The 27536-nt window shown below is 40.2% G+C and overlaps 2 protein-coding genes across 2 annotated transcripts in view; both read right to left on the bottom strand.

The window, feature by feature from the left end:
* The window catches only part of LOC132835046 (sperm flagellar protein 1-like), a 36207-nt gene extending 31263 nt beyond the window's left edge, over positions 1 to 4944 (bottom strand). Inside the window, exon 1 of the mRNA XM_060854306.1 lies at positions 4774 to 4944. Coding sequence (XP_060710289.1) covers positions 4774 to 4882 — 109 coding nt within the window. The 5' untranslated portion in view covers positions 4883 to 4944. The remainder of the gene's footprint in view (positions 1 to 4773) is intronic.
* Positions 4945 to 11279: 6335 nt separating this feature from the next.
* adam8a (ADAM metallopeptidase domain 8a) overlaps positions 11280 to 27536 on the bottom strand; it is a 43120-nt gene continuing 26863 nt past the window's right edge. Inside the window, exons 19-24 of the mRNA XM_060854026.1 lie at positions 27090 to 27207; positions 25600 to 25765; positions 22976 to 23035; positions 22161 to 22232; positions 17438 to 17515; positions 11280 to 13527 (exon numbers count right to left, since the gene is read on the bottom strand). Coding sequence (XP_060710009.1) covers positions 13477 to 13527; positions 17438 to 17515; positions 22161 to 22232; positions 22976 to 23035; positions 25600 to 25765; positions 27090 to 27207 — 545 coding nt within the window. The 3' untranslated portion in view covers positions 11280 to 13476. The remainder of the gene's footprint in view (positions 13528 to 17437; positions 17516 to 22160; positions 22233 to 22975; positions 23036 to 25599; positions 25766 to 27089; positions 27208 to 27536) is intronic.

The raw sequence follows: 27536 nt of genomic DNA, 5'->3' as shown, positions 1-27536 counted from the left end.
TGGAGAGGAACTTGCAGGTGGTGATGTTCCCTTATACTTGTTGTCCTTGTCCTTCTAGATGTAACCCCCATCCCACTATTTATCTCTCAGCTCCCTTTCGCCTCCACATTCTTGATGAAGGGCTTATGCCCGAAACGTCGATTCTCCTGCTCTTTGGATGCTGCCTGACCTGCTGTGCATTTGTAGTGCCACACTTTTCGATACTGGTCATAGGTTTGTAAAGCACTGTGTAAGGAGCTTTAGTGAATTTTTGTAGTGCGTCTTGTAGATGGTACACAATGCTGCAATCAATGGGGCACATGTGGCAGAGGAAGTAAATGTTTGTGGCTGTGATGCCAATGACAATGGAAACCTAGTCCCAGATGGTGTCAATCTTCTTGAGTGTTGTTGGAGTTACACTCACTCAGACACACAGGGAGCACCAATCACATTCATGACTTGTGCCTTGCAGATGGTGGACAGATTCTGGGGAGTCAGGAGGTGAGTACTAGATGCAGGATTCCTAGTATCTGACCTGATCTTGTGCCCACAGAATTTATATGGCTCATCCAGTTGAAGTTCTGGTGAATGGCATTCCCCAGTATGTTGATAATGGGGAATTCAGCAATGGCAATGTCATTGAATATTGAGGGCAATGGTTAATTCTCTCTTGTTGTAGACAGTCTTTGTCTGGCATTTCTGTGGTGCGACTGTTTCTTGCCACTTGTCACCCTGAGGTTGGATATTATCCAGATTTTATTGCACCTGAACATTGATGGTGTCAATATCTGAGGAGTTGCAAATAGTGGTGAACACTGTGCAATCATCACTGAACATGTTCACTTCTGACCTTATGATGGAGGATAGGTCATGAATGAAGCACTGAAGATGGCTGGACCAAGGACATTGCCCTGAGGAACTGCCTTGGAGAGAGATGCTGGAGCTGAAATGACTAACCTGCAACAACCACCTTCCTTTGTTGTGAAGCAAGTAATGCTCAATAGCACTATTGGTGACCCTCTACATCACTTTATTGATGATCGAGAGTAGATTGATGGTGTGGTAATTTGCCAAATTGAATTTGTCCTGATTTTCTTATATATAACATACCTAGACAATTTTCCACATTACTGGTAGATGCTAGTGTTGTGACTGCACTGGAACAGTTTAGCTACAGATACAGCAAGCTCTGTAGAACAAACCTTCGGTGCAATTACTGGAATATTGTCAGAACCCATAAACATTGCATTATTCAATGCTTTTAGCAGTTGCTTGATATCACATGGAGTGAACTGAATTGGCATCTGTGATGCTGGGGACCTGTGGACAAGGCCGGGATGGATCATTCACTCTGGCTGAAGACTGACACAATTGCTTCAACCTTACATTTTGCATTGATATTCTGGTCTTCTCCATCATTGACGACGGGGATATTTGTGGAGCTTATTTCTCTAGAGAGCTGTTTAGTTTTTCATTACAATTCATGCCTGGATGTGGTAGGACTGAACAACTTAGATATGATCTGTTGGCTGACCAATTTCTTAGCTCAATCTATTACTTGCTCGTTATGCTGGTTGGCATGCAAGTAATCCTTTGTTATAGCTTCAGATTATTTTTAGCTGCTTTTGGCATGTCTCCTACACTCTTCATTGATCCAGGGCTGCTTCTTCCAGCTTGATAATATTGATAGAGGAAGGATTATTATATTAAAGACTGTATTGCAAGTTCAATTCTACGGCTGCTGCTGATGGCTGTCGTGTCTCATGGATGCGAAGTCTTGAGATGTTTAATCTTTTTGAAATCTATCCCATTTAGCAGAACAGTAGTGCCACAAACATGATTGAGTGTTTCTTTAACATGTAGATAGGACTCCGTTTCCACAAGGAATGTGTAGTGTTCACTCCTATGATTCTGCCATGGGCAGATACATCTGCAGTAGGCATGTTGGACAGGATTTTTGCCCTCTTGTTGTTTCCCTCACCACTTTCTCCAGACCATTCTGTAGCTATGTATTGTAGGGCCTGACCAGCTTGATTAGTAGTGATACTACAGTCATTGTCGACATTGACTGTACATGCTGTGCCCTTTCCACCCTCAGTGCTTCTTCCAACGTCTTTCAATGTGGAGGACTCATCTATTGAGGGGATGGAGTAGGGTGCAATATAAGGTAATCAGCAGAATGTTTCCTTGTCTCTTAGAGCAACTCCCTTTCAACTGTATAATAATGGGCTACCATCTCTGCTGATGGGACAAGACAAATTGTCATTTCCAGTGCCTAGGTTGATGTCAGGTGGTTTGTGCAGTTTCATTCCTCTGGGGCAGTTGGTGGTCACAGGAAGGGATGGTTGGGGCATTGCTGTTTCTGCCTGGCTTCAATTTTTTCCTCAACGGCCAGTCTCGAGGTGCTTGATGCCTTCCTGGATGCTTCTCCTCCACTTTGACAGTCTTGGGCCAGTGATTCCCAGGTGTCTGTGGGAATGCCACAATTCACCAGTGAGGCCTCGAGGGCATCCCTGAAGCGCTTCCTCTGTCCACCTGGGGTTTGTCTACCGTTTGAAGCTTATGGGTCAATACCACTATGTCCTCTGTCATGAGCATAAGTCAGATTGTCAACCTGCTATGGGCATTTTTAACTTGTAATTCCAAAATATATTTTTTAAAAAAGAGCTGATACAGTGAAGAATAGCTTTTGATTTGATTATATGGCTGTCTGGAAAGAGAGACCCACTTCACACCTAGAAATGTGAGGGGAACTTCAAATAACAACCTTACAAGGGATGCAGGGCCATGTAAAACTTGACTGGACTGTGACCTCTTGTGACTACTGTTCGATAACAAGCTAGCTGCTGCGGATTGCATCCAAAACTGCAGGCATAGTTTGTGTTTTCTTTTGAAGAATGCACAAGGGCAGGAATTGAAATGTCAGTTCAACTTTACTGGAGTAAAGGAAACTGGACAACCAAAGGACTCTCTCTCATCCTGAATTTGAAATTCAACCATAGACACAAGGAATCATAACAACTAAAGCAGCTCCCAAGTGTTTTATGAAACACGCATTGGACACATAGGTACAATTGCTGCTGAAGTAAAAGTTTTTTTCAAAATTTTTGTGAGTTCATACAAACATTTTGACTTACCTCTACTTTGTTCCAAGATCCATAAGATTAAAGTGGATAGCAAAAAATACATTTGTAAATGATGGGGATTACTTCTGTACTGCGTGATTGTTGTATAGTGTGGGGTCATACAGGAACCAAACTATTGCGCTACATAAAAAATGATTTTATTTCTAAGACCATAAAACATAGGAGCAGAAGAAGACTAGTTGGTCTACTGTGTTTGCTCCATCATTCAATGAGGTCATGGCTGATTTGATTATCCTCAACTCCATTTTCCTATCTTAACCCCATAAAACTGGCTGACTGGAAATATGTCTTTCATACCTTTCAATATATTTAATGACTCAGCCTCAACAGCTCTCTGTTGCAAAGAATTCCACGGATTCACTAGCCTCAAAAGAGGTTTTTTCCAAAATCTGTTTTAAGTGGATGACTCCTTACTCTGAGATTATGCCCTGTGGTCTGAGACTCTCCCACAATGGAAACAACCTTTCTGCATCTTCCTTGTCAAGGCCCCTAAGAATGTTATATATTTCAATAAGATCATCTCTATTTCTTCTAAACGCCGAAGTATGCAGGCCCAACCTCTCCTTGTAAACAGCTTAGCGAGCATTTTCCAGCCTGTCTCAAATGTTAATATATCTTTCCTTGGATAAGAGGTCCACAACTATGCTTTATAACCACAATATTTGAAGGGTTATAATGTAGGAAATTCAATGACAATTTGCATAAGGCAACTCCCACAATAAGCAACATGATAAGCAGCCGATAATCTAACTTTTAGTGATGTTAGTTAAACATTGGCTGGCGAACCTTGGAGACATTCCCTGTCATTAAAACGTTTAATTACACGGGATCTTTTAGAGCTGCCCAAGAAAAATGTCAGTTTAACATTAGATCTGCAAGGCAGTACCTATAACAGAGCGGCACTCCCTCAGTACTGCACTAGATTGATCAGTTTTGCAACAATCGGGGGGGAGAAGGTGAACCAACTGAGGGTTGCAAATAATCAATGTCTCTGTAAGCACCAATCTACCCCCAAAAGCATATCAGTCCAGGGAAATCCGAGCATCTCTTACCCTTGTGTGTATTGCAGCAGAGGAGAGCACAGGTACCTATGACCCCGGCCATGGGTCACCTCCATGGGAGGTGATCCCAAAAACTGCAGCCATAGCTCTCCTGACCCAGGGCTGATCATTGATCATTGCTCCTCCCACATGGGCCCTGGACCGCATCCCATTGTCCACAGCCCCACCCTCATAGACCCTGGGACTCCTTAGCCATGACCCACCCAACCAGCCCTTAGACCCCGCCCCCTTTAATAATGGCACCGCCCACCCATACCCTGGACACTTCAACCATGACTTCCGCCCATTTATGCAGGCTCTGAACCCCGCCCCCTCATCCGTGACCGCGCCCCCCAAGAGCCCTGAACTCCGCCTCTTCGACCATAACCCCGCCCGCTCGGTACCTAGACCCCGCCCCTTCAGCCATGGGCCCCACCCACCCGGACACTGGACCCCGCCCCGAAGGCGCGCTCGAGCCCCCAGCGCCTCGTGCGTTCCATGGGTGACCGTTAACGGCTCAAGGTCCGTGGCAGTGGGCGCGAGGGGGAAGAAAGCTCAGCTCAGTCTGCGCGGCCGCCCCTCCCCCATTCCTCTCCCTCCCCCTATACCTCCGTCGCTGAAATCCCGGGCGATGTTCCGTTTCGGCCTGGACAGCGGGATTCCGTCAATCCAGGCGTACAGCTCCTGCAAGGCCTCCTTGCTGAGCTCCCGGGTCATGGTGAGCACCCTGTCCGGGCTCTTGGCACCGCGGAGTTCTCGCTCTTTTCTGCCGTTAGCGGTGGCGGGAGGGCGTGTGTTTACGGCCCGTTGCCTTGGTTACACCGTGGGGGCGGGGAGGCAGGTTCCCGGGTACGGTGCAGGAAGAGGGACAGGAGGTTTACGGCGCGGGATAAGCCCAGTCAAAAATAAACAGACAATCAAATAAAACAAAGAACTGCGGGAGCTGGAAATCTGAAACAAAATCACAATGTTCTGTAAGACTGGCAGCGTGTCTACAGAGAGAGAAACAGTTAATGCTCGAGTCCATGCTGCCAGACCTGCTGAGTTATTGCAGCATTGACTGAAGTCAAATGTCACACCACACCAGGTTATAGCAATCTTTTTTGCTATAAATTCTGTGCCTTACAATTATGTCCACCACAATCACCTGGTGAAGGAGCAGCGCTCCAAAAGCTAGTGCTTTCAAATAAACCTGTTGGACTATAACCTGGTGTTGTGTGAGTTTTAACTTTGTCCACCCCAGTCCAACACCGGCTCCTCCAAATCTTGACTGAAGTCAGTTCACTGCTAGTCATTTAAACTTGGATTTAATGTGAAAATGTGCCAGTTCACCCATATTTGCCCCCGGCTGTCATGTTGTCACTTATAAACCATTAAGAGCACATTCTAACCTTAAAAATTATTATCTTGATGCCATGACATTTGAATGACTCTGCCCATAGGCATCACGCTTATTTTTTCTTCTTAAACATCATTCCCTTCAGATAATTGGGCATAGCCGTATTTAGGCATATTCTATCAAAAATAATCTTATTAGCATTCAAATTGGGTTCATTTACTGCCACAGAGTCCCCGCACTCACCTGCTGGTTATTGAGAGGTGCATATTTGGGGACATATGCACTTTTTTTTAAAAACATGTTTTTCTGCAGCTTTTTGATGCTGGTGCTTTCAAAGATTAGATGCCTGTTGCCCACTGAAACACAACTTCGGTCTCAGAAACATTATTTTGATAATGACTCAATTTCTTTTGTACAACGTGTTGTACTATCTTGGTCTGTCAATTCATCACTGTATGTCTAGTATAGTCTTATAGCAAAAGGTAGGTCCATAATGCTTTTGGTCCCACATTTCAGCACTACGCCTTATAACACTTGGAGATTTGTATCTTGTTGGGTGTCTGATTTAATTAAAGTGCTTGTCTATTAAGTTCAATATGCTTGTTGGGCTGGTGACTTTCAGAACACAATGAGCTGCTGCTTCATATTGTACCAAAGGTTCACGGGATATGGAAGTTAGGCGAACAAGAGGCGACCTCACTGAAAAAAAGATTCGAAGGAAATTTTTGCAGAGTTTTTTTTCTCTCATTGGAGAATCTGGGAGCAGAGGGCCTAATCTGAGAAAGGAATTTCCTCTCAGAGGGTAGTGAATCTGTTCAATCCTTTACTGTAGAAGACTGTCAAAGGTGGGCCATTATTCAAAACTAAGGTGTGTTTATAAATCAGTAAGGGAGTCAAGGGTTCTGGGGAAAAGGCAGTAAAGTGGAGTTGAAGATTATTAGACCAGCTATGATCTCATTAAATGGCAGAGCAGAATTGATATGCTGAACTGTTTGGTTTTGCCCCCATGTCTTACGCATCTGGAACATTCCTACTCTGTAGCATCCTCTTCTTCATTGGAAGTGCTGCTCTCACCAGCACATGTGTAGTGTACATCTGCTTATCTGGTTTATATACCACATCCTGTAGCATCTCTGTAACTGGAGTAATATTCTTTAAAGATGCAATGGAGCAGATAGCTTAAGGAAAATGCTTTGATTTTACTTGAAGTATTGGTGACAATATTCACACACTAGAACAGCCACTGTTTTGAATGTTCAGATCAAAAGAGAATATGTCCAGTTTATTGTTAATGATGTGGATAGAATTGTAACTGCTTGTCCTTGCTAAATGTGGGTTATTCGAAGTCCTATTTTGCTGGTTTTACATTGCAGGTCACTTCATAATTTATATCATAGTATTTCAGCACTGGTATTGCTGTCACCAGTTAATTAATTTTAGTGAGTGCTGCCCATGAGTTGGCACTGTGGTTCACCAGCAATGAATTGGGCAATAATTTTGCCAAATAGTGGGCCAATAAATTGCTGCACTACTTTTACAGCTCTTGTCTTTTTGGGATTCAGACAAGAACTGTTTGTTGTCACTGCATCATATACACACTTGACTTCAGACATCTTTAATTGAATTGTTTTCTTGTTCAGCTTTAGGTTCGTCTATTGAAGCTCAGTCTAGGAGTTTCATCAGATTGTGTTTCTGCATGCATAAACTAGCAGATTATTTTATATAGCTTCTACTCTGGTATTGATTAGATTAGATTAGATTACTTACAGTGTGGAAACAGGCCCTTCGGCCCAACAAGTCCACACCGACCCGCCGAAGCGCAACCCAACCATACCCCTACATTATCCCTTACCCCTTACCACTATGGGCAATTTAGAATGGCCAATTCACCTGACTGTGGGAGGAAACCGGAGCACCCGGAGGAAACCCACGCAGACACGGGGAGAACGTGCAAACTCCACACAGTCAGTCGCCTGAGTCGGGAATTGAACCCGGGTCTCCGGGCGCTGTGAGGCAGCAGTGCTAACCACTGTGCCACCGTGCCGCCCACTAGATCAGTAACTAGATTATGATGTCTGCATTGACATTCCTTTCAAATAGTAGCTATGTCAAACTATTCACAATTCTTATCTCCTAAATGCATCCACAATGGAAAGCTGTTGCTTTCATCCAGTTTCATTCATCAATTGCCCTTCTTGATTCCTAGGGTAGTCAAGATTTTTGCCTTTGCAAGTTGTGGCTCAATTCCTTTGTTAGTTGGCATGGAGTAGTGAGATATCTTCAAAGCTTTACTTATATTATTTAGTTCGACATATACTCTCAGCTTTCCACTGTTGTCATGCTGTTAATCCATTCTGTAGGAGTTATCATTTTCTTGATGACTTCCTTCTTTTCCAGTACTTCTGACTTGTCTTTAAAGCTGGCCTTGAGGGCGGCTGGAACTTTCCTCAGTAGATACAAAATTGGTCTTACCAATGTTTTGAGATCATATTCTCCTGGAAGACAACTTAACCCTGTGAACACAATTGGACTCTTGTAGGATCTGCTCCACGGTCAAGACTGTGCCACGACACATTGCAAATTTCTTTGCACATTAGAGATTAGACTGATAATGCTCAGAGCCAAGTGTGTGTACTGGAAAAGCACAGCTGGTCAGGCAGCATCAGAGGAGCAGGAAAATCGATGTCTCGGGCAAAAGCCCTTCATTAGGAACCAAGTCTGATAATGCTCAGACTTGCCCTGGCTGACATGAGTGGCTTTTGCTTGCTATTTATGATTTAAACTGCATTGGACTGTCAGAGGAATACATTCTCTCAGCATGAGTACACCATCATATAGCCTTACCCTCACTTTCAAGGTTTTTGTTTTTGGATCAACATGTTGAGCCATTTTGGACAGACCTATGAAGATCATAATAATGCATGACACACAATGTCTGTCTGGCACTTTATATTCTCTTACTGCAACCCTTACTTCAATAGTCTGGAACTGTATATCATCTGTTGACCTGACTGAACCAACCTGCTATATGGTGTAGAATAATTCATCAGAATCTTCAGCTGATATCTCTCCAGTAGCCATCTGTACTTCATTATTATGCTTCATTTAGGCCACACACACACACACACGTGTATAAAAGGATTCAGCTTCTTAAAATGAAAACCGCTTTTCCCATGTTAGTCATGCTGCTTTCTCCTGTCACAAGATGACCTCTGCAAAATTTGTAACATGCCGTTTAGGGCTGGAGCCTTTATCATCTAAATACAAAACATGCTCTGTTTTGTCATAAATATGCCCTAGCTGCAAATTGACCAATTCAGCTCTTCTGCAAATCTCAAATATAGTCAAAACATATCCGGGTGACAAGGTGGTTCAATGGTCAGCATTGCTGCATCACTACCAGGAACCTAGTTCAATTCCACCTTCAGGGGTGTGTGCGTGCGTGTGTGTATAGTTTGTATGTTCTCCTCATGTCTGTGTGGGTTTTCTTCAGGTGTGAATTAGGTGGATTGCTAATCCTAAATCGCCCATAGTGTCCAGTGACGTACAGCCTAGGCGGAATAGCCATGAGAAATGCAGGGTAGGTGGCTCGGGCTTCAGAGGGTCAGTGTTGACTTGATAGCTGAATGGCCTGCTTTCATACTGTAGGAATTCTATGATATACAAGATTCTGAGGGGTCATGTTTTCTCTACGAAAATATAGACCTTTAGACAAAATTCTCTTTGAGGGGATGAGACTCTTAAAAATATTTTTTCAGAAAATGAATTCTAAAGTTAGAGGTTGATAGATTCTTCTTTAACTGGAGCTTTCAAGGTTATCAGGGATAGGTGGGAATGCAGAATTGAGGTTACAATCAGATTAGCCATGATGTTATTGAATGATAGAGCAGGCTCAAGGGGTTGAATAGTCTCTCACTGCTTCTAATTTGTACAATTGCTTATTTATAATTGCTTTTCTGAGAGTAATTTTCTTCTCTCTCAACAGATGAGATCCTGCATTGAGAGCACATATCTAATACAATCCAGTTTTTAACGAGACCATCTTTTAGTTGGGCAAATTTACAGAATTTTGAGCTGAGCAAATCAATGGACTCTTTTTCAACCTAGGACCTCAACTCCTGAATGGGACATATTAAATATTTGTTACTTTGAAGTTCAAAACTCACTTTTGAGGCTTGAAATTTCTGCAATTGTTTTTGTTCTTCAGGAAGAGTCACGGTTGAATACACTTATCACTATTGGGAAGAGACTGGTTCAAAGTGTTGTGACAGGTATCTGTTTTAGCTTGTTAAACAAAGCTATCACTATCTCGTGATTTGCTGGGAATGGAAAAGCTGTAGCCATTTTCTCTTCTTTGAACTATGGTCTTTTTTTTGCTCTTTCAGTTGCTTGTAGTGGCTCTGAACATACTTAAGTCTCTGCCAATTTTGCTCACAGTTCTTCAACACATTCACAGCTTCACTTTTAGTACTACGTTCTGTCTTTATGAAACAGTTGTCTGGTCATAAGTGTTTTTTTTAAAAGTGCTGCTAAGATAGTTATCTGAATTGCACACATCTTGTGATAGAGATCACATGTCATTGTAGACCAAAGGAACATTTGTTCATTATTGCACTTGAATTCAAAGAGAAACAATATTGTTTGCCAAATAAACTTAACACATGAAAGATTTCTTCCATAGGTATCTGGGCACCATAGTTAGATAGATATTGGTGGTTCAAACCCAACATAGATGAGTAAAGTGAAAATCCCTTCAGCTGTCTGTTAGGTTGGGTGTGAAATGAATTTGTGGAATTCCAGTAGAATTTATATTGGGCTGTAGTAGTATTATTGCGAAATGGAAAATGCTGCTCGTGCCACAGAGGGTAATCTTCTGAAATTAGGACAGAGTAGTGACAGTTTTATTTTGCCTAATATTAGTCAAAAGGAAGACTTAAAATCAAGCAACTCTACACTGTAATGGAAGTGGTGCAGCAAATAATTTGAATATTGCTGCTTTGCTAGTGAATGAAACCTGACTCAAGCAGAAGTCTCAGTAATATATACTAACTGAGGTGGTTTGATGTGTATAGGACCTGGTTGGCATTTTGAAAAATGTAGCTTAGTTGTGACAGGCTCACCACTCCATTAAACTTTGCAAGAAGGAAGTAGAGGATTTAAAAAGCTACGTTTTAAACTTTTTTTTGTGAGATTAGAAAAAACTCTGAAAAAGGTGCTTGTTTCGGGTACACAAGAAAAATCTGGATGTCCACAAACCTGGTGTGAAGCGTATCCTGTGTGATCAGTATTTTATAAGAAATAGTTATCAATTTAAAATCATAAGCAACACCTCTTGCATTTGGATTGGAGGGTATCCTGAAAGGGGAACTTGCATTATTCTGACTTTTATCAAGGTAAGAATAAAAGGCATAAAACTAATGGCATAAATTAGTGTGGTTTTGCTTAGGACTTAGAATCTTATTTCTATAGCCACTCAGTTAAATGGGTTCAATTGTATTTCAGGTCTACTTGTGAGGCAGGGACACAATAAAATAATCAATTTCTCAAAGCCAGTTGCAGTGCATCATTACAAGTATAGTATTTATTTTCCTTAGCAAATAAATAACTGGTTACACACTGACAATTATTTGTTCAGTCCAGCTGAAAAAGTGCAAATAATTTATTGAATGAACATTTTTGTGGGATTTGACAAAATGGAACTGCAAACTCAAATATTAAAACTAGATAACAATTGATATCATAATTCACCAATTTTTGATTTTAAAAGTGAGAAAATTTAAATAACCTTTGACAACATTAAATCAAAACAGTTTTTTGCTCTGATTAAAATGATAGTGTAGAAGATTTTAAACAAAATCAGTGCAAAATATAGGTTCCACAACTGGGCAATCAAAACCTGTTCATCTCAGCATATTCATTTTTATAAGAAAATGCACTTTAGCAATTCTGAATAGAGTTGTTTATTTAGTGGAAATGAGAGGTCTCTCATTTCAACTACTACCTTTGATATGCTCAAAAGCATTCTTGCCACCACAAATACCATGGAAATGTATTTTTAAAAAATTCCCATTGTTCCAATCATGTTTTCCAAGTACTTCATTAGCTACCTAAAAGCTAGTTCAATTCAGAAATTTGCAGTTTTTTCTCCTGCTAACCTTCATGTTTTTAAAAAGTGTAACAAGAGTCATTCGGGTGACAATACAGTTAATGAATTATGCACCTGATTCTAGGATTTATTTTCCCTCTGAATTGTCTTTTTGTTGGCTTACAAATTGTTTTTGTAATCTGTGTTAATCAGGAATGCCAACCTATAAATCAGACCTTTGACACTAATGTTTGATTTCTCTCACACATTCCAAAATAAAATGCACACAAACAAAATCAGAATTTTTAAAAAAGTTTCCTTGAATTAAAATAGACAAAAGCATTGATCGAGAATAAGTAAAATTGTAAATACATATGTCTCCATCAAAATTTATTTTAATATTCTTCAAGCATGTGTCATGCTTCTAGTAATCTGGGTTAAGGCACAAATTTGAGGGGAAATAATGTACATTTAATGATGAGTTTTAAAATCTAACATCTGAAACAAAGAATTGTGAATGCTGGAGATCTGAAACAAACAAATACAGAAATTGCTGGAGAACATCAGCTGATTTGACAATATCTGTGGACAGAAGACAGAGTTAACGTTGAGCCAAGTGACCCATCACCAGATCAGCTGAGTTTCCCCAGCATTTTCTGTTTTTATTTGTTTCTACCCAAATCTTTGGGATTGGGATTTACTTATTTAAGTTTGGTTATTTGAGTCACCTGTAGGCTTACAGCTATCTTTCCAATTTCAGTAATTAAATCCCTGCAAATGTACCAAAGAGGACTGTGCAATGAATGCTAATTCATCTTTATAAATAAAATAAGTATTTTGTCCTTAATTGTAAACTTGCATAAATGAAATGGTACAATATTATTGAGAGAACATGGTATACCAAAGGATAAATCAACTAGCACTGGGAGGATTGTTCAATCATGGGCAAGGTCACATGACATACAGACAAAAGAGTTCCAACATGAAGCTCAACTTAGGCTGATTCCCAATTGTTCTAAATGAAACAATTTATTGCTGGACAGAAAAGAGATTTGTAATGACGACAAAATGCTGGATAAATTCATTGGATTTGACAGTCTTTGGGCAGAGTGTAAAAAAGTTAATGTTTAGGGTAAGTGACCTTTCACCAGGGTGTCCTGTTGATTCTCTCCTCAGCTTTTTGAGGAATGGTTATCCATGACATATAGCTTTTATAAGACCAATTTTGTCAAATCTTAATATGGTATAGTATAGGCAACTTGTCTAATTAAGTCTATACTAGACTTTATTCTCCATATGAACCAACTAATTTAGGCAAACTTCCAAAAAAAAAGTGGAAACAGAAAATTTGTAAAAGTCCTTATTTTGATCAAATCAGACTAAATACTTCAACTGGACAATGAAGTGCAAAGTTGTTTCTTCACAAATACTGGAAGGGGGCTAGAAAATGATCCTGCTGATTCACATCCATGCATAGAACATTGTGAGAGACCAAATCAAGCAGGCAAATGTAATATTTTACTGGATTTCCTCTCTTCAAAAATCACTTCTTTCTAAATAGAAGGATTACTTCACAAATTGTATCATCACAGTTTGCAGGAGAATTATTTTAATTTACATAAGTAAAATTTTAAAAAAGTATCTTTAATAATATCAAGGCAACAGTACCGTGAAAGCACCATTATTAGAGATGTTCAGTCTTTTGCTTTTTTAACCTAGCCGTCTTGTACTGTTTAAATTTTCTTTTCCAAAGTGTACAAACTTGTACGACAAGGAAACAAAGATAATGCTTTATCCTCTTCCCTGACATGACAGAAAAAGACAACGAGTCTACCAGCTCCATAGCTGTGCGTCTGAAATACAATGATGTTGTGACATATTTCCTCTTCATCTGGGCTGATTTGGTGGCCTTAAAGCAACTTTTGGCTTGTAACCAACCTAGCAAGAAGAACATTATATTGTTTAGTCACAATAATACTTCATATTTGACTTCTATTACAATCATCTTCTGTTGTGTCCCTGAAGGGAGGTCCAACTCTCAGCATCTCATATGTAGGAGATGAGGCAGTTCCCAAATCCACCCCAGATCAACAGAGATCAAACCATTAGTACCAATTTGATCCATACCAATTCTCTGGCGAACTAAGCCACTCAAGGAGTCAGAGATACTGTGACAACATATTTTTAGATGCATGTTGTACAACAGTATTGATAGGGATTCCAATTCCTTTCCATTACATTCTGATCTGGAACCTCTTCCACTTTTACCACCTACTACAGAAGAACCCCGATTATTCGAATATCAGTTAACCAAATATTGAATCATCCGAAGGAGACACGAGGTCCCGATAGAAACATTACATCAAAAAGCTATTTCAACCCTGATCGTGTCCTTTGTCTACAGTGATTAAAAGTGAACCTGGCTTACTGAAAAGCTGCCAAGAACAGTCCTGGACATTGATAGTGCCTGGGTTCCCATCTCCAAATGACTGACCTCCTGCCCTCTCTCTCCCTCTCCCCACACTTTCCCTGGAGTTCTACATAAGAGTGAACCCTAAACCCTCCTTCCCCAGATATTCTCTCTAACATTGTTCTGTATTGGGCTGAGTTTGAACTTGTCAAAATGTTGCAGTAAAAAGTTGTGTCTGCTGGATAGGCATATGGATGAGAATGGAATTGTGTAGGTTAGATGGGGTTCAGATTGGTTCCACAGATCGAGGGCCGAAGGGCTTGTACTGTGCTGTAATGTTCTAATGTCTGTGTGTGTGCGCATGCTATTTGGAGACATACCCCACAAAGGCAGCAGTGGTCTTAATTTGGTGTTCTCTCTGGCTGCCCCTGAGGGAGAGGGAAAACTGATGGGGTCAGGGCGCATTGGGGGGAGCAGAAGGTTGGACGGTGGGTGGGGGGTATAGACAGGATGGGGGAAGGCGGTGTTGGACAGGTTTGGGGGCAGGCGGTATTGGACGGCAATGGGGACTGGGCGGGGACTCATGAGCGGTGTGCTACTGCCTAGTCTCTTGAATGGGGAGCAGACTTAACAGAAAACTGAGTCCCAGAGGAGAGGCATTGAATAGATTAACTGAATAATCAATTATCCGAACGAAATAGTACCCGCCCGTCTCGTTCAGATAATCAAAGTTTCTCTGTATTGTTTTATCTTGGAAAGATTTACAGGGCGGCACAGTGGTTAGCACTGCTGCCTCACACCACCAGGGTTCCCAGGTTCCCCAGGTTCGATTCCAGCCACAGGTGGAATTTGTCTGTGTGGAATTTGCACACTCTCCCCATGCCTGTGTGGGTTTCCTCCAGGTGCTCCAGTTTCCTTCCACAGTCCACAGTCCAAAAGATGTATGGGCCAGTTGAATTGGCCATGCTAAATTGCCTATAGTGTTAGGTGCATTAGTTGGAGGGAAATGGGTCTGGCTGGGTTACTCTTCGTGGGGTCGGTGTGGACTGGTTGGGCCTGTTTTCACATTGTAAGGAATCTGAATCTGAATTTTTATATTCTTTCTGAAGTGAAATTTGAATCTGGAGCTTTGGCTAAGAAGCAAGAATGCTACCACTGCACCCAAAAACTCCTACATTACAATATAGAGCAATATTGTTATTGAGATGTTTCAAAATGACAAGTTGACCCGGTGCATCATCTCTACAAGTCAAGATTTTTTACTAACTTATTTAAATTGCAGAATAGCCCAAATTCTCTCTCTCTCTCTGACCCATTCACAATGCTGTCAGTTGTGTTGACTCTGGAGAACCCAATATTGAACTGGCACACACTGAGCACTTATTTGGAGTGTACAGCTCGCTGGGAGCATAACAAATTGCTTTCAAATTGAAATGCTGGAATGATTGGCATGTCCTGTTTTTTGATAATTAAAACTTTTAGGGGCAATTTCAATGTTGTAAACAAGTAAATAGAAAGCATGTATTTATCAAAGATGCTATTTAATTTTTGACTTTCTTTAATTACTGTTCTTTTGAATGGAAATTGTATAAAGGCAACAGTTGGTTCATCAACATTTTCATCAGTGTGGGAAGAGTGATGTTCCTTGAAGGTTGCAAACCAATTCTCATTGATTTGAGCAACTCATCTTACTTATGAGTTTAAAATTCTTTGGATTTAAAACATTGATAATTCAAAATCAGTAACAACACTTACCAATCATTATCTATAACTGAACTGTTTATGTTTGAATGATATGATTTTGTTCTTTAAGGAAGTTACCTTAGACATGAACTATCAAGTGGAGCAGTATTTAAACTAGGAATATGGAATTAAATAGCCATCATGCCAACTAGATGAAATAAAAGTCAGACTATGTTGTCTACTTATAACTAAAATAAAAGTAGAGCTAAAGTGAATTCCCTCATTTAGCATAGGATTAGAACAGGACTTAGATATTTTCTGATCAATCTGTTCAGAGATGTTATTCCACACGAGATTGGACTTGAACCAGGTAGACTTAATAGTTAGGATCGTTCATATACACGACTCAACACTGACGTTTACTATAAACTGACTGACTTGCACAGCTACCTAGATTACACCTCTTCCCACCCTGCCCCTGTAAAAACGCCATCCCATATTCCCAATTCCTTTGCCTCCACCGCATCTGCTCCGAGAAGGACCATTTCCAATACCGAACAACCCAGATGGCCTCCTTCTTCAAAGACCACAATTTCACCTCAGACGTTGCTGACGAAGCTCTCCACTGCATCTCCTCCACTTCTCGCTCCTCCGCCCTTGAACCCTGCCCCTCCAATCGCCACCAGGACAGAACCTCACTGGTCCTCACCTACCACCCCACCAACCTCCAGATACAATGTATCATCCTCCATCATTTCCGCCACCTCCAAACAGACCCCACCACCAAGGATATATTTCCCTCCCCTCCCCTATCAGCGTTCTGGAAAGACCACTCCCTCTGCGACTCCCTCGTCAGGTCCACATCTCCCACCAAACAACCTTCACTCCCGGCACCTTCCCCTGCAACCGCAAGAAATGCCCACACCTCCCCCCTCACTTCCCTCCAAGGCCCCCCCCCCCCCCCCCAAGGGATCCTTCCATATCCGTCACAAATTCACCTGTACCTCCAAACACATGATTTACTGCATCCGCTGCACCCGATGTGGCCTCCTATACATGGGGGAGATAGGCCACCTACTTGCGGAATGTTTCAGAGAACACCTCTGGGACACCTGCACAAACCAACCCAACCGCCCTGTGGCTGAACACTTTAACTCCCCTTCCCACTCCGCCAAGGACGTGCAGGTCCTTTGCCTCCTCCATCGCCAGACCATGGCAACACGATGCCTGGTGGAAGAGCGCCTCATCTTCTGCCTAGGAACCCTCCAACCACAAGGGATGAATGCAGGTTTCTCCAGCTTTCTCATTTCCCCTCCTCCCATCTTATCTCAGTCCCAACCCACGGACTCAGCACCGCCTTCTTGACCTGCAATCTTCTTCCTGACCTCTCCGCCCCCACCCCCTCTCTGGCCTATCACCCTCACCTTAACCTCCATCCACCTATCGCATTCCCAACACCCCTCCCCAAGTCCCTCCTCCCTACCCTTTATTTTAGCCTGCTTGGCACACCCTCCTCATTCCTGAAGAAGGGCTGATGCCCGAAACGTCGATTCTCCTGCTCGTTTGATGCTGCCTGACCTGCTGCGCTTTTCCAGCAACACATTTTTCAGCTCTGATCTCCAGCATCTGCAGTCCTCACTTTCTCCTTGTTCATATCCAGGTGAGCCTAATTCACCCCCTGGCCTGGATTTGCAAAACACTCCTGGTTTATAGCAGTGGGAGCAACATTTTTTAAAAGAAATATTGAAGATTTACCTGGATGTGTTTGGAGGATGCAGATGGAAAGCATGGTTTGACAGGTGGTAATGGAGGCTGAATAGTAGGTTTCACAACCTAGAAGGAAAAGCTCATTTTTGTCATCATGTAGAAACCAATAATTTCCTCCTTTTTTGCTAATTGCATCAATTTAGATCATATAAGACACAGGACCATTGACTCTCCTTGGCAAACCTGCTCGTTACTTCCTCAAAGAATTCTAGCAAATTTGACAGGCATGATCTCCCCTTGATGAAACCATGCTGACTTTGCCTTATTTTACCATACACGTCCAAGTACTCAGAAATCTCATCCATCACAATGAATTCCAGGATCTTACCCATGACCAAGGTCAGGCTAATCAGTCTGTAATTTTCCATTTTTGCCTTACTCCCTTTTTAAACAGAGGTGTCACTTTAGTGATTTTCTAGTCCTCTGGAACCCTCCCTGATTCTAGCGATCCTGAAAGATCACCACTAATGCCTCCACTATCTCTTCAGCTTAAAACTCTGGGGTGTAGTCCATCTGGTCTAGGTGATTTATCCACCTTCAGACCATTCAGTTTTTCTAGCACCTTCTCCTTAGTGACAGCCACCATACTCAGCTCTGCCCCCTCACTCTTGAATTTTTGGGATATTACTCCTGTCAGTCTTTGCGGTAGAAGACACAAAGTAATTATTCAGTTCCTCAGCCATTTCTATGCACCACAATAGCAAGGTTTCACTACTACTATCTCTCCAGCAGCCCAATGTCCACCTTTGCCTAACTTTTGCTCTTTATATATCTAAAGACACCCTTACAGTCTTGCTTCATATTACTGGTTAGCTTACCCTCAGATTTAGTCTTCTCTCTCCTTATTTTTTTTGTTGTTGTCCTCTGTCAGTCTTTGTAAGCTTGCCAATCCTCTGGTTTCTCACTACCTTTCACAACATTATATGCTTTCTCTTTTGCTTTTATGTTATCTCTGACTTCCCTCGTCAGCCACGGTTGCCTCAAACTTTCCTGTATCATGCTTCTTTTCCCTTGGGATGAGTCTCTGCTGTCTCCTGAATTACTCCCAGAAACTCCTGCCATTGCTGTTCCACTGTCTTTCCTGCTAGAGTCCTCTCCCAGTCAATTCTACCCAGCTCCTCCCTCATGCCGTTGTAGTTGTCTTTATTCAGCTGTAATATTGTGACCTCTGATTCTGTCTTTTCCCTCTCAAATTGCAGAGCAAATTCAATCATAATATGAATATAGATAGTTAACTGAACAATTTATCCAAAAAAGTCACAAATCAATTTGGTATTAAGTTTGAAACAGGAGCATTTTGAAGTTAAATTTCATTTCATGTTATAATTTTAAGAATGTAGTGTGTCTAACTTGGCTAAAATGTTAAAGACAGGCTATTGATGTCTAATTCAACAGTGTATGTAATGCATGGACAGTCACACAAAAAAGCACATGTGAATGCCCGCACATGTACAGAATTTATTTTCTTTTGAAGTGTTTCTTGAATATATTCAAATTTAGAGCAAACGCATTCTGAAAATAATGATAAATGTTTTATAATTGAATAATATCATAACTAAGTCATTAGGAACATGGATTTGAGTTTTCATTCTGATTCACTGTTTTAACTTAATGATAGCCATACATCAATTCTCATCCTCTATGCACCACAATAGCAGTGTCTCACCAAAGTAAAGATGTAGCCAGATATTTTAAAAGTTGTGTTATACCCCCAATGTCTATTAAAATGGAATAAAAGTTAATGTGCATGGGATTTGTGGTTGTGTACTGAAGTGGATTGAGAATGGTTTGGCAAATAGGAAACAAAAAAAAGTAGGAATAAACAGGTCTTTTTCTAAATGGCAGGCAGTGACTATTGGAGTAGTGTGGGGATCAGTGTTTGGATTGCAGCTATTCACTATATATTGCAATGAGAAAATTGTGTGTAATTATCTCCAAGTTTGCAGATGATACAAGGGTGGGAAGGTATGCTGGTCGAATGCAAAACAAACTTCAGTGTGATTTGGTCATGTTGCATAACTGGGCAAATACATGGTAAATGAATATAATGTGGATAAGCGAGGGTTATTCACTTTAATAGAAAAAAATGCAGGCTGTATTATCTGAACTGTGGATCAATTGAGAAGGGAGGGGTGCAACACAATTTTACTAGAGATCAAAGTTGAAAAATGTGGCGCTGGAAAAGCACAGAAGGTCAAGCAGGATCTGAGGAGCAGGAGAATCAATGTTTTGGGCATAAGCCCTTCATGATGAAGGTGACGAAGGTGCTGCTGGTGAAGAAGTCAAATAGTAAGTTAGCCTTCATTGATGTGAGTACTGAGTACTGGAGCAGGGACATCTTTCCACAACTGGACAGGGCAGTGATAAGACCATACCTGGAGTGGTAAGTACAGTGTTGTTCTTATCTGAGAAAGAACGTTCTGACTACGAAGGGAGTGCAAACAAAGTCAACCAGAATTATTCCTAGTATGGCAGAACGGATGCAAGGGGAAAGACTGAATCCCAATCACAGTTTAAATAATCTGCCACCCTGTTTTTGCTACCAAAGTACTTGGGAAACGAGGAAGAGACTAAAAAGCAGGGACCTCCAAAGTCAAAGCCAATCATCTTAGTTTTGTTCCTAATATCACAGGTTTGGTGAGTACAGAAATCAAAACATTGAATGAATTAACACTCAGTAGGGAAAATAATGCAGGAGGAAGGGTTTTAGATTTCTGGGACACTGGGGAGCAGGTAAGGGGCAGTTAAACCTGTGCAAGAGTTACACTTTAGCAGGATTATGTTTAAATATCCTTGTGGGGAAATATGCTAATGCCATGGGAGAAGGCTGAGTCTAGGCTTTTAGGAGTTGGTAACCAGAGAAGAAATTCAGAATTGAATAAAAATGAAGATGATTATGGCAAGGAGTAAGCTGTGAATGAAAGTCAAAAGCAACAGAAACAAATCCAAGAATCAACCAGAGTCAATTATAGAGATGTTAGAAAGGCAGCATTCACAACAAGATAGGTGAATTGATAACACTAGGGCAAGTGCAAGGATATGATTTAATTGCCAACATGGAGATATGACTGCAGTGTGATGAAGACTGGGAACTAAATATTAAAGCATATTCAATGTTTAGGAGAGATATGCAAATAGGAAGGGAAGATAGAGTAGTGCTGATAAAAGGCAGGATCAGTATTTTCATGAAAGAAGATCTGCCATAAGAATAGGATAGAATCAGATGGAGCGAAGAAATATCAAGAGGCAGCAAACACTACTCAGAATAGTTTACAGACCATGCTAGAGTAATGGTGATGGCGGAGGGCAGTGGAATACAATAAAAATTAGCAAGGTATAGAGGTGCATGTAGCAAGGGGAATGCAGTCAGTATGGGAGACATCAATTTACATATTAATGGACAAATCTAATGGATACTAATGCTGTGGCAGAAGAATTCCTGGAATCTGTTTATGGTAGTTTTCTGGAGCAATATGTTGAACCAACTGGGGAACAGTCCATCTTAGATCTAGTATTATGCGATGAGAAAGGGGTACATAAGTATTTAGTTTTAACAAACTGTGGGCAATAGTGACCATTGGAAAGTAGTAGTTAAAACTGTAACTAGGATCTCAAATTTAAACAAGAACAATTATGAAGGTATGAGCATGAGGTTGGCTGTGGTTGATTGGAATAATACACTAAAAGCATGTTAAATAGGCAATGGCTAGCATATAAAAGAATTATTGCTAGCTTTTAAAAAGCATATATGCCTTTAAAGTAAAAATACCCAAAGGAAAAAATCTGCGCCACAGCTAATAAAGTTTAAAGATGATGTTAGATCAAAGGAGGTGGCTTATAATGTTGTCAAAGAAAATTGCAAGTCTGTGGATCGGGAAAATTTTAGACTTCAAAGGAGGATCAAGACATTAATTTTAAAACATGAATGTACAACAGCAAGGACAGAAAATGGACTGTTGATCTTAAATCTGAATAAATGTGATAGCAACGTTAGAATTTCTAATGAAAGGACTAAATGAAGTATCAGTTAGTATTGGTAAAATCAATGGAACACCTGAAAGCCAAAAAAAATTAGCTCGAGATAGAGAAAATGAGCATTTTCAACAACAAGTAGAACGTAAAGGAATGAGACTTCACATTTAAAAGTTAATTTTCTAGGCCAGAGAGATTGATTGTTAGAAATAAGTAAATCATTTAAAAAGTGTATTTTGAAATGGACTCAATTTTACGTGGCAGGTTTCATTCATATCTATCATTCAAATCCTATCCTGTCCCATTTATTTAATTGATGTGCTGCATATACAAGTGCCATTTTAGTTGGAGTCACACAATTGCAACAGAAATATTGCATGAAGCCACACATCTACCCTTGTCTGAAGTTGCTGCAACATTTGATTGACATAATACACAGTGCTGTTCACTGCTATTTTTACAAATCACAGGCCAAAATTTTGTTCATAAAATTATGCAGTTATTTCTTACCATGCAAGTACATTGTGTTTAAATATAAAGAATGATGCAATTGCATCACCAGCCTGAAAACGTTGTCTGCTTACTGAATCTGTGACACCTCATTCATGTGGTGTGAAATGTTTCATAAGTACAATGCATTAACCATTTCCTGTTGAATGTTATAATTATTTTCCCCCAATTATACATTTAAAAAATGGAAAATTATGACAAATAAATGAACTATATTCTTAAAACTCACCGGTGCACGTTTCGGTGAATATTGTTTGGATGGTGGGACTGCAGGTGGTGCATGTAGTTTTTCAACTTTTTGCTAGAAAGAAAAATTTTGTTCTTATTTTTTCAAAAGCTATTATTTGACAAAAAGAAATCACAAAGACAGACAGATAAACTTGCACAAAACTATGGCAACAAGGATTTTTTTACAACTTGGCTAGACTGGGGAGTTCACCTACAGCCAACGTGATTCAAGTGCTTTACCTACAGAATTCATGCTCACCCTCCCTTTGAATAAATAAGAAAGATTATTTAATCATAGTTTTTTCGAAACTATCTAAGCCACTGTTGAATCCAGGATTCGAGACATAAAGACTAAAAGTATGTAAGAAAATATTCACTTAAGCGCATGATAATAGTTACCCAATTGGCTGTCAAGCAATAATCTGACAAGGAGATAATAAACTGAGCATGAGACACAAGCAGTTTATAACTAATTGCCAAAAATATTAAACTTCTGTTTTGATATTCTCCAAAGGAAATGTTTATTTTTTTTGTTCAAATAATATTGTGCAATTTCTAAAAAAAATGGATTTTGGCTTTTTGATTTTAGCATAGTGAAAATGCTGAAACCTTAGAAAGAGAAGCTCTGATGAAAGACCATTGGTCAGATTCATTGAGTCTTTTTGTTCACAGATATTGCCTGACCTGAAAATATTCTTGTTTAGTTGTGATAAAAATTATGATGCAATAATAAGCACAGGTTTATTGAGCAATAAAAGTATTACCCAGAAATAGCCAGTTTTTGTATCAGATTTCCAAGAAAGATTATTATTATACCTGCATAGGTTTTGCTGTAACAGTTGTAGGAAAACTCTTAAGAGGAGCTGGTTTTGGGGGCTAAAAGGAAGTAAAACAGAACAAGAACAAATCAAACTTTGAATATAATCATCTTCAGTACTATCAAAACCTTTGCTCATTACAATTTTATTTGACATGTCATCATATAGTGATTCTATTTTTTCCCTAGTAATTAACTGATCATATTACTGGACATATTTTTCATCTCATTAAGTATGTAGATTATTAACTATCAATCATTGTGCTGCTATTTTTCATAAGAATGAGCAGTAAAAAAGCTTAATTTTGAGGTTCAAATATTTGTTCACCAGTTCTAGAAGTGCCAGTGAACAGACTTTACGTAACCCTATGATCAGTGGATGACAATTACAAAGCAACTACATTTTTCTCTGATCAAGATTTTCACAAGGGTTTTTATTGCATTATAACGTCTTACTCTCATTATTTGTTAATTGTTTCTACTGATATTATTTATTATCCAATGTGTTAATGGTATAAAAGTAAGCATGATAGAAACTCAAGGCACTTCTAAGTCTAAACTTGCAAAACTTCACTTTGTACACAAGTACTTCCTTTAAGGTAAATAGACGAAGAAACTGTATGTTTTGAGTCCTCACTTTTGATTTGAGGAGGAAACAATGTTACAATGCAGCAGGTAACTTGTGTTTTTTAAAAATAAATCAATAAGTAGGAGTCCATCACATTTGAACATTCCATAGACTCTATTTCTTATTATAAAATTGCAATTACAGCACTATGTATGGCCTTTAAAGTTCAAGACCGCAAGTTTGAAGAGGGAAATCAGATTATGCTTAGTTTGCTTAAAACTTGTAAAGTTGTAGTTTAAGAGGAAGACTGAACAAAAGTAGTTTGCTGAGCTTTCAACCTGCTTCCTATCCAAAACCAAATCTGCCTCGTATCATTTCTGTACTATCACAAAACTCCAGTCACCTCCCCCTCACCACTCATCCTTCATCCAACCACTGAAAACTTCATGCATGCTTTTCTGGTCAGTTCTTAACATGTGCAAACCCTCATGGCTGAACTCTCACTTTTCACTCTTCATAAAGCTCAGCTTATCAAGAGTTGGGCTATCTACATCCTCACTTGTACTAAATCTAATTAATTCAAATATGCTTACCAACTTACATCAGTTGCTAGTTTAGCAACACCTGAATTTAAACTCAGCATCCTTGTATTGAAATCTCTATTCATTGATGTTTCCTTATCCCCAACATCCTCCAATCCTTCCTAGATTCTGCTGTTCTCCAATTCTGGACTCCTTTGCATTTGCAATTTTTTCAGGTCTCAGTTGCAATATTTGCCCAAATAATTTGGGCCTCAAACTTTGGAAATTCCTCCCAGGCCTCACCACCTCCTTAAACACTTCTAAAAACCCAACTCCTTCCTCACCCTTGTGGTTCAATAGAGTTTTGTCTGATAACATTCCTTTAAATTGCCTTGGCTAGTTCCATGTTAAAAGTTACTGTTTATAAGTTGTTGTTCGAGTTGTTGAGTACATTAGACTGATTTCTACAATAGAGGGAAAATGAGAGTAGCAAATTTGAAACTTGAAGAACAAGAGAAGGAAGTTCACAAAAGCATTCTAAGGTTGAATTGATAAAACACGACTAGACAATGAAGGCATGGAGAACAGAGACAGTGTGCAGTTTCCCCTCCCTGTGAGAAGGGGAAATAATGGGATCAGTTGACCCCCTTCTCACCACCTCAACAACTGACTGCTGGGTGAAAAAGTCCATCAGGGAGTCTCCCAACTTAACAGTAATAAAAGCCTTTAAATGATCAATTGATGGAAACTTTGAGGCCTCAACTCATAACCTCCCCAATCCTGCCTCTCCAGCAAGAGAAAGATGGCTAGTCTCCAACAGGGAAACCAGAGTGACCTGTCTGCTGTGTTGTGAAAGGGGAAAGCTTCAATTCCTGTTCCCCAAAATTGTGGCGGAACTGCAGTGACAAGGGTGTGGCACCTGAAAGGCACTCCTCCCTTTCCTCCATCCATCGTCACTAGCACCCTACCCACTCACCCCTAGGGCTGACCTATCCCCACCTAGCAAGAAGAAGAAAAAAGGACTTCTTGCTTTTGGATCCCCCAAAGTGCAGGCCTTAACTGGCACACTTGAGGATCTAAAAGCTGCCAGCCTCTGAACCGTGACCTGGGTTGCCAATGCCAAGGCCTGTGATAAGGTGAGAAACACACCATCCCTTGCTTGTTCACTCAACAAGCTGAGTAACAGGCAATCAAAGCACCTCTAGTCATTGCAGAGGTGTGCATTAGTCACTACCTCCTATGATTGCTACCACAATTAGAAAATGTTAGAGAGAATTTACCTTCAAAGTGAGAAAAATATTGCTCAGCAATAAACAAGTTTACTTTTCTTTGTTAAGAAACATTATTAGATTTAGCAGTATTGAACTTTTTGAAAGGACAGCTGAAAATGTTGCAGACATAGAAGACTGCCCAATTGTGTTAAATACATGTTGCACTAGTGTCATGGAAGCAGGCTACAGTTAGATACATAAAACAAACAAGTGTTACTAGAATTAACAGGAAACAGTTGAATTTATCATGGTGACAGATTTACCTGAGGTGGTGGACGTTTGGGTATCACCGTAATCTGCGGTCGCTGATCATTGCTTGAGGCAACAAGTAATGAATGTTTTACACGTGGACTTCTGTTGCTAGGATATGTGGCTTTCGATTTGGTTCGATCTTTTCGTTCAAATGTTGGATTTGACAAACCACATGAGCTAGATTTTGTTTGCATATGAAAGAGATGAACATTAATGAACAATCTTTGAACCCAAATTAATCACCAATTTTAATTTTGGCTTTCTCTATAAAGATACTGTTTACCTTTATAGACAGTATAAAGATATTCACAGTTTCATTGCAACTCTCATAGGGCCAAACAGCATGTGGTATGCAATTCCAATGGCTGCTCATCTCTAGCAAAGGTGTTATTTATACAATGTATAGAACTTAATGTCTTAAGCAATAATAGTGGCCATTCCAATTACTTTCATGCTAACATCACACACTACAGATTCAATAACTCCCCATTACATCTTTGCAACTTGAATAATATTGCTATTCAATATTGTTTAATATGTTGAACAGGCAGTTAATTGAGAAGTGATTAGTAATTAGGGTGGCACAGTAGTTCAGTGGTTAGCACTGCTGCCTCTGTGCCAGGAACCTGGATTCATTTCCAGGATTAGATGAGTGTCTGTGTGCAATTTGAACTTTCTCCCCACACCTGAGAGAGTTTCCTTCTACATTCACAAAGATGTACAGGTTGGTGGATTGGCCGTGCTATATTGTCCTGTTGTGTCACAGGAATGTGCAAGCTGGGTCAGTTAGCCACAGTAAATGTGGGGCTGGGTAGGATGCTGTTTTAGAGGGTCAGTACAGACTCTGTGGGCCATCAAATCTGTACGGATTATATGAGATATGACTGTATTTAGAATTTGTAGATAAAAAATGAAGTATAGAAAACACTGTTGGGCAAGCATTTTCAATACTCATTCACATTTGTAATTTGGGCGGCACAGTTGTTAGCACTGCTACCTCACAGCGCCAGAGACCCGGGTTCAATTCCCGACTCAGGCGGCTGATTGTGTGGAGTTTGCACGTTCTCCCCGTGTCTGCGTGGGTTTCCTCTGGGTGCTCCGGTTTCCTCCCACAGTCCAAAGATGTGCAGGTCAGGTGAACTGGCCATGCTAAATTGCCCGTAGTGTTAAGTAAAGGGGTAAATGTAGGGGAAAGTAGTATAAATTTCCACATTCAGCTAACTCTTGAGCTTAAAACTGAGAGCTATATAGAGATGTGCACTTGTAACAATTACAAGTAAAAGCAAAACACTGCAGATACTGGAGAAATTCAACTGGACTAGCAACATCTGTAGAAAAAGAAACAGAGTTAGTGTTAAGTCTGAAATGCCAGACCTCCTGACTTTCTCCAGCATCGTTTTTTATTGAAACAAAACTTTTGGTTCATACCAATATTGTCACATTTTTTAAAGTGCAATATTAGGAACAGTGACTAAAACATAGGTTCTCATTCTATACTTACATTTTGCTTGTATGGTTCATCAAACATTTTTTATAATATAGAAGTGCACCACTTATTAGGATAAGTAAAATGATGAAGGGGAGCAGCACAGAGAGAATGATGATTGTGGCAGCATTTCCTATTGAAAAGAATAGTGTAAATTAACACATTTCTGCAACTACATAACTCTGCCCTTTGGGCTGTACAAATAGAAGGCAGAGCTAAAGCTTTAAAATAGCTTTCTCACAAAACCTGGAAATACTTGAAATCACTGGAATTCATTAGCCCAATTCTTCGCATATCAGTTGCGACAACACCAGTTTACTCTCACAATGTGCTTCTGATCATACTCAAAATGAGGGGGGGGACAAGCACATTCACAAATATGGAAGGGAACGCAGCAGGGAGGATATGGCATGGCAAGAGGGAGAATAGCATACTATCTTCATAGCCCACTAGTTCAAGGAA

The sequence above is a fragment of the Hemiscyllium ocellatum genome, chromosome 43, assembly GCF_020745735.1.
Source record: "Hemiscyllium ocellatum isolate sHemOce1 chromosome 43, sHemOce1.pat.X.cur, whole genome shotgun sequence".
Taxonomy (NCBI): Eukaryota; Metazoa; Chordata; class Chondrichthyes; order Orectolobiformes; family Hemiscylliidae; genus Hemiscyllium; species Hemiscyllium ocellatum.
The sequence above is the reverse complement of the archived record's forward strand: the minus strand, read 5'-3'. Positions and strand labels throughout refer to the sequence as shown.